This window comes from Spinacia oleracea, chromosome 1 (genome assembly GCF_020520425.1).
Source record: "Spinacia oleracea cultivar Varoflay chromosome 1, BTI_SOV_V1, whole genome shotgun sequence".
Taxonomy (NCBI): domain Eukaryota; kingdom Viridiplantae; phylum Streptophyta; class Magnoliopsida; order Caryophyllales; family Amaranthaceae; genus Spinacia; species Spinacia oleracea.
In genome coordinates this window covers 45,880,697-45,888,225 of record NC_079487.1, presented here as the reverse complement: position 1 = coordinate 45,888,225, position 7,529 = coordinate 45,880,697, and the positions used below count along the sequence as shown (strand labels likewise).

The 7,529-nt window shown below is 36.9% G+C and overlaps 1 protein-coding gene across 1 annotated transcript; it reads right to left on the bottom strand.

Moving 5' to 3' along the window:
• Positions 1–439: 439 nt before the first annotated feature.
• LOC110805615 (eukaryotic translation initiation factor 3 subunit E-like) lies at positions 440–7,520 on the bottom strand. Its single transcript, XM_022011235.2, has 8 exons — positions 7,164–7,520; positions 6,897–7,051; positions 3,217–3,444; positions 3,010–3,131; positions 2,497–2,716; positions 1,542–1,684; positions 966–1,103; positions 440–861 (listed from the first exon to the last, which is right to left on the bottom strand). The coding sequence occupies exons 1-8, from the start codon at positions 7,369–7,371 to the stop codon at positions 762–764; spliced, it is 1,314 nt and encodes a 437-aa protein (XP_021866927.1). The 5' UTR covers positions 7,372–7,520; the 3' UTR covers positions 440–761.
• Positions 7,521–7,529: the final 9 nt, after the last annotated feature.

The window sequence follows — 7,529 nt, the reverse complement described above, 5'->3', positions numbered from 1 at the left end:
TTGACATATATGCCAATGCACAACCTCGTTAATATCTCTATTTATGTGTTATTAAAAATTATAAAATTTTCATATTGTCAAAATACTCATTGAGACAAATCAAACAAGATCCCACATGACTATGTCTTTTCTTATACATTGAAAGTAACTCATAAGATTATCTTCCATTATGAATAGTGTCGAGATTCTGAATGGAAAAACATTATTTAGAGGGAGTAATGAAATCATGTTCTCTTTAACATCGACAACTCCTGTAGTTACAGTGATAAATTGATGTGCCATCTTAAGACATTATGTCATTACGTGGACGACACACGTCAATTATTTTACATACAACCATAAAGTAAAACAGATCTGTGTAACCAGATCAGTGTGGAAGTCAGCAACCCCTTGCAACAAACAGCAACATAGGTATAAAAGTTAACATCGAGCTACAATGTAGTGAATGTACGAGTATGAATTATGGTTTCCTTTTTTCTCTTCTAAAATCCTATGTTTTTCTGTCACAACTCACAAGTCAGAGTGATCAACTGCATAAATACATACTCCGTAATAAACAAAAGACATGCTCCATGCAAAACTGCAGTATGCATTTTACGAAAAGAGATCAAAAATAACAAAATCAGCCAACTTTCCCGCAAAATTTCTGATTTAAGCAGGTGTTGCTAATACGAAAACAAAATCAATAAGACAGATGTTACGAGATCTCATCTACACAAAGTCACGAACTTAAACACCCACAGCAACTTCCTAGTTGAAAACTACCTTGCTGTTTGTGCTTGTCCTTGCTCAAGAAGTTGACCCACTAATTTGTATGTACGTCCTGACAACGCTTTCGTGTGATCAATGAGCTGCTCATACCTGGAAAAGAAATAGAGACAGTTAATATTGCAAAGCTACATTCCACAAAAGGAAAGGGAAACGAGGGGAAAGGCATTAAAACAATAGGGAAATGTTATTCTTACACATTAGGGTAATTTGGTTCCATCACTATGGTGCCCAATTTAGAGTCGATCTTGGCATCAAGCTTAGAAGAGCGTATGAGAGTCACAATCCACCTCTCTGCTTCCTCATAACTCAAATTCAATTTCTCAGCGAGGACTCTGATAAATACAAATTAGTCAAAAATAAATATCTAAAATTTTATACTTTCCTACAACTTCATTTAATATGGTTAGTCTATATACTCCATAAAATGCACAAGCAAAGGGGCTAACAGAAGATACTCGACAAAATTTTCAGACAAGCACTTTGACAATTCACATCCAAATTACACAAACTTCACCAAGTATTGTAACTTTGTTAGTAACAATATTTGAAGTCAACCAGACACTCGATACTCCACGACTCTCATTAAGAAACTCTTCAAAATTACAGGGGAGGCAAGCAAGTGAGAAACACCATAATCCCTTCACATAGTCATGTAATTGAAAAAAACTACGGGATCCATATCAGTCATTTACCATAAAAGTACAATTCAAAATGAAGTGCATCTTTATTCCCTGAAACAAGACAGGTAAAATCATAAAACAAAAACATACCGCATGTCAATGCGCTGATGTATCCTGCAATAGGTTTCACACATGAAAAGCCGGGCATTTTCCAAAAACTCATCCCTTAATGGGACAGTAGTGTAATTGCCTTCCTCAACTCGTTTTCCAAGAAATGGATCATTTAGTATGACCTAAAAACAACAGTGCAGAAAATGAGAAGTGTAAGCAGTACAAAATAAGAAAAGTAGTCTCTAAAGAGGTTAGAATCAAAATTATGCTGGAATTTTAGTACCATGTTTTGTAACTTCTTTATCAAGTTACGATGGAGGGACACAAAAACTCAAGTCCAGACTAGTACTCCCACACTATGCTCATGAAACAAAATAAGAACTTGTGTTGAAGTTGTCCCTCTAGCTAATATGACAAATTTTATGTTTGTGATCATGATCTGTTAGTTATTTCCCACTACTTTTCATGGATAAACAATAGAAAGAAAGGACACCGATTAGACAACCAGACACTGTTTCATACTCCTTTAGCCCGTTGTATTTTCCCGCCTTTCTATTTTGGGGTACAATAAAACTTGCCCCTGTAGTTAATTAATGAATGTATATTTACCAAATCCAAATTATCTTTGTTCCCAACATACTAAAATTCCACTCATTAGACACACTTACGCTTAACATTTGGCAAAAGTCAATTTGCAGATGTGTAGCAGGGAAGAGGGAGTATTTTGGGAAATCTTTTGTTTCTTTATTGAACTTGCGCACTCGAAGTTTTGAACACTAGCACTAAATCAGTAATTACTTCGGAAATGGGATAGAGACATTGCCTAATGACATCTACAGGGAAGAAAAATCTGAGATCACAACAAAATTTATGAAATGCCACAGGCATTAAAAAATAAAAAGACCATGTCCGGTTCACTCCATAGTATGACTGGAGCTTACACGGCTAACAGGGGGATTGAGCAAAAGAAGCTAAAGAGGAAGAAGATTCTTACTTCTTCACATTCCCTCAACTTTTGTTGTGCCATATCAAAGTCATAATTGACATACACACATGCCAAAAACTCAGTGATGGGATCTTTGTAAGAACATTGCTCCTGCTGAATGACCTTAACAAAGTCTTTGAACTGCGGCCTCCTCCTCTTGTTAACAATGAATGCAGTTGCTAGATAACGCAAAAGATGGGGGGCATTTGTTTGAATAGCGTTAAGATACCTGCAAGATAATTTATTTTGTTTGATTCAAGGATAAGTCTGCCAAATTTACTGGCACAAACAACAAACTGAGGCACCAAACTCAAAAGGTACAAAGCAAAATCACAAGTACCACAACAACAACAAATGACAAGAAACTTTTCTAACAAAAAGACTGAGCAAGAAGCACTTCTCATGCTAAAGTGTGTGTTGCCTAAAGAAGTGATATTCTATTAGCAACAGGCCTTCACAACAAGGGGGGGATGGAAATCGACTTACCAAAATTAAAGAAATAAATACGAATGAGAGACTTACTTGTCCTGATTAAACAGGTCAATTATCTGAGTCCTGCCGTTGTCATGGTTAAAAAAGATAAATAAGCTCCAGTGCATCAGCCAAATTCTACACTGCACTTGATTCAAAGGCGATGGGAAAGCCTGCAGCACAAAATGATCATCAGCAAACATGCAACACAACAACAGGATCTAAACAAAACAACCAAATTCTGACAAAGAAACAGGCCTTAGAATCAATTATCTCTTTCAAACGGTTAAGTTCCTCAAGGGCAATGTCCCAGTTTTGCATTAATATTTCAGCTGCAAGCTTTCCCCACAATGCACTGAGACTTCTTTCACTGTTGGTGCAGAGGGCTCTGTACTGATACAGAAAATCAGCTGCCCCAGAGTAGTTCCCACATTCAAATTGGAATTTTGCATACTGATACAACGCCTCAATCTGTTCTGGACCAATCTGATAAACTCCAACAATGTGATTTTAGAATATGCCCAGAGAAAAAGTAATCACAGAAATCAAAATCATGTTGCACAAGAGCAAAAGATAAACAAACTATAACTATGGTCCAACAAAAACTAAAACTAGAAACTGGTCACAAAGTCCCACATAAAAAGTCTGCCACGTTGGATAAAATAGATACTTCCCACTTAAAAAATACTACATAACAACTTCAACATCTATTTTCCATTCCACAGCAATCATAAATTCCAGATTTTAGTCAAATATGTTGCTGCATAGACTTAACTGCTCATAAAATTGCTTCACCAAAAGCGAGAGAAGACCACAACCTACCCCTCCTTGCACAATAAAAAAGCTCCAAGCATCAGCCATCCAAAATAGGCCTTACAGTAAAACAGTGCAACTTGATAACAGAAAACAGAACTAACTTGATCCATAGCAACAGCTACGGAAGGAAAGCTCAAACTAGCTACAAGCCTACAAACTTCACCAGTTCCGCTAGGAAAGGAAGTAGATTACGTAGAAGAGTGATACTATCCTCAAAATTATTAACCTAAACAAGAAGGGGCAGAACTTGTACAAGGACCACAATTAGTAACATACTCGTCTGCAGGGTTCTTATAAGAGCACTAGTTTCACTTTTTTACCATGTGAATCATCTCATGCCGTCTTGATTTTTTATCTTTTGATAACCACGTGAAAAAGAGTATTGCAATTGTAGCCATCTTCAAAACCAAATCAAACCAAAAAAATAACCAAAAAAATCCAAGCGACCAGGAAAATCATATCAGTAACATATAGTTGCCACTATCGAAATATTTAGGGCAGTCTGAGTTTCACCATGATAAGTTATGGTGTCCATTCACCAGGCTGCCCCAACAAACAGTTACTTGTAGGCCGGGTGAAATAGAATCCTCATTTGAATTGAAATTCTTTTAGCTGAGAACCCATTGGATCGGCCATCCAGTCAACAAAGAACAATTAATGGAGAGCGAAAGAAGCAAAGACAATAAAAATCCCTCAGAAAAGCCTAGTTTCCACAGGGTGAAGGCAAGCAGGAAGCCAAAGGGTCGGGAAAACAGAGTACCTCTAAACCAATTGCAAATTAGCAAAATGGGAGCATCTCCTTTAGTTTTCAAGACTGGGATATTGCACTACCTACTCTTCTCTTTAGATTACTAAATTTTTTCATCATTGGGATTTCTTTCAATATATACAAATTTATCAAAACAAACACATTCTTTAAAATAAGAAAAAACAAATAAAAAAAACTTTGAGCAAAGCAAATATAGCGATGAGCCTTACTCTTGCGCATCACATCGTTACTAATACGAATGGAAAGAAAAAACAGTGGTTGTTGTAAGGGTATGTATATTTTTCTTAAGACTTCCTTTTCTAAGAAGGAGGCGGTTGGCGGTATGGCGTTTAATGCTTTATATTTTCTGTCTCCTAGGGTTCTTGGGGACCCCGGCTTCTTGTCTTTTCATTAACCCACCATTTTTTGTTACTCCTTTCTTTTATGGGATATTTTCTCAAAAAGTCCATAAATTTTGTTCCAACTTCTTTGTTTGTCAACCACAACTTTAATACATTAGTGAAAGTTATTCTCAGTCGGTAGAAGCACAACCATACAAGCATCTCTAATAATTTATAAACAACTATCAACTATGTAACATTTGTTTTTATATAAAATCGGCAACATGCTAATAATAACTAAAGAAATTTTACTATAAAAAAAAATTGAAGAATTTTAAACACCACATATTTACATGGCCAGAAACTCAGTTTTGCTTATCCATGCTCCGGTTATTTGGCATTCGTAAGCTGAAAGCCAACAAACTATAAAAAACCTATACTCACCTACAAAGGAACAAACCCAATATTGTTCATCATTTTCTTTAAAATTCAAACAAGAGAGATCCACATCAACCCACAATTAGTTAAATAATTGTCTGCACTCTGCAGGGTCTTAGAAGAGCACTGGTTTCACTTTTCTAACCATGCAAATCAACCCATACTGTCTTCGTTTGTTTGTCTTCTGAAAACCGTGTGGAAAAGAGACTTGCAGCCACACTAAATCAAACAAAGAAAATAAAATCTAAAAAATTAAAGCGACCAGGAGTCCAGGACAACCATATTACTAAAATATCGTTGCTGCTATAGAAATATTTAGGGCAGTCTGAGTTTGACCATGCTCAAGTAATAATAACATGGAAGCAATTCTCCAGGCTGCCCAACAAAAAGTTCACTTGTTGGCCGGGTGAAATAGAGTCCTCATATGAAATTCTTTTAGCTGAGAACCCATTGGATCGGCCATCCAATCAAAAAAAAGAGAAACATAATTAATGTTTCAAGAGCACTGTAAAAGAGATATAATTTTAGGAAGAAATGAAATGTCCAAAGGCTTCTCTCTACAACCAAAAGAAGAAGTTGCTGATGCAGGGATATGAAACATGGAAAGTGCTATGACATTTATTGTTTTCCAGCAACGGAACTCAAGTGACCATGAACATAATGTTCCCTAAGTTCTCTCTGCGGCAACGAAGTTGGGGTCTGAAACAAAAGATGAGAGGCATATATCTGTGTATGAAGTAAAAATATAAAATACGATAGTAAAACCCCCAACTAAAAGTCAAAATTATTGTGCAAAGCCCCTAAGAAACCCTTCAAAGTGACTTCACCAACCACCACTAATGCAGAAACCCACCAATTTTTTTTTCAAAAGTACCTAAAAACATGGATAGTCGCAGACTCACAGCTAGACAAAGCCAAACACTTGGTAATTGTACAAGGAAGCAACAACGAGTACAATTACAAACATACACACACATAAAGCCCACAACAGAACCAAAATCTAAACCTAAAAGGCATATTCTACTAAAACTAGAACCATAGAAATACCTCCTCTTCACCGCGGACAGCATAACTCCCCTCCTCTTCCTCTTCCAACGACCAAAAAAAACAATTGAATACAAGGTATGAAATACGAAACTAGTCGGAAAAAATCAGCTATAGAACAATTAGAACTACCAGCCAATTTAATTAAGTCAAACATGAAACAAAACTGGATATTTTTAGTTGGGATTTGCTAGCAACTGCCTTGCAGTTTTCCAGTTAGCCAACTTGTCCACAACACTTTCAATAACTAAACATCAATACCGCCTGCCAAAAAGAGTAATCACGGAAACCCCTCTTCACTACAGAGAGTATAAAGCTACCCCCATCCCCTACGCATCGCAACCCAACACACACCTCACCATAGGAAGGCGGATAAGAACGAAATGATTCGGGGAAAAATACACTACAGAAGCAACTAGAATTAGTATCAAGCTAACCAAATTACACACTAGATAACAATAGATGACAACTATTCAAACAATTAGAAATTATTGAAAAATAAACTTATGAAAAATTTTACTTCGACAATTTCAACAAAAAACAAATTAAACCTGGTAACGCTCATTGAGCATCTGAAGATTATATTGTTTATCAGCACGCAATTCCTGAACTTTATCCTCATTTTGAAGAAACGAAACCAAAGGCGCCGCACCTTCCTCCAAAGACTTCAATCTCGCAACAACCTCTACTCTCCTATCCACCATCTCTAAACTCAAAAAACAAACAATTCCAAATTAACCTCAAATCGAATCCAAAAACTCAAGCGAACAATAACAGAATCGAACAGAATCAAAAACCCTAGGAAAGAGAAAAACCACCTTGAGGAACGTCATCAGTGTGGTAGAGGCTCTTATGGATGTCCATCGCGTAATCGACCATATTAGTTTTGCTAAGAAGCTCGATCTTATTCTTAAGGAGCTGAGCTTCCGAGTACATTTCACGTTCTTGGAGAAATTCGAGCAGCGGAAACACCAGATGACGGTCTAGATGCGGCGCGATTCTCGGTGTTAGGTCGTAGTTCGCCATTGTTGCGGGTGTTGTTCAGCCTGGTGCTTTTGCAGTGTAGCTAGCGACGGCGGCAACAGAATAGAGAGAGAGAAAGAGGAATAAGAGGGGAGAGTGGCGAAAAAGGTTGTGATTGAGTTTTTTTTTTTGTGAGGATAACAATAACAAACAAGCTAATC

What these genes read in the sequence shown, in the direction of transcription:
- LOC110805615 (XM_022011235.2), bottom strand. Translation starts at nt 7,371, where the DNA reads ATGGCGAACTACGACCTAACACCGAGAATCGCGCCGCATCTAGACCGT. An exon ending in CACTGATGACGTTCCTCAAG is followed by an intron (nt 7,052 to 7,163) that starts GTGGTTTTTCTC and finishes TTTTGAGTTTAG; the next exon opens with AGATGGTGGATAGGAGAGTA. An exon ending in CATCAGCGCATTGACATGCG is followed by an intron (nt 1,104 to 1,541) that starts GTATGTTTTTGT and finishes TGTATTTATCAG; the next exon opens with AGTCCTCGCTGAGAAATTGA.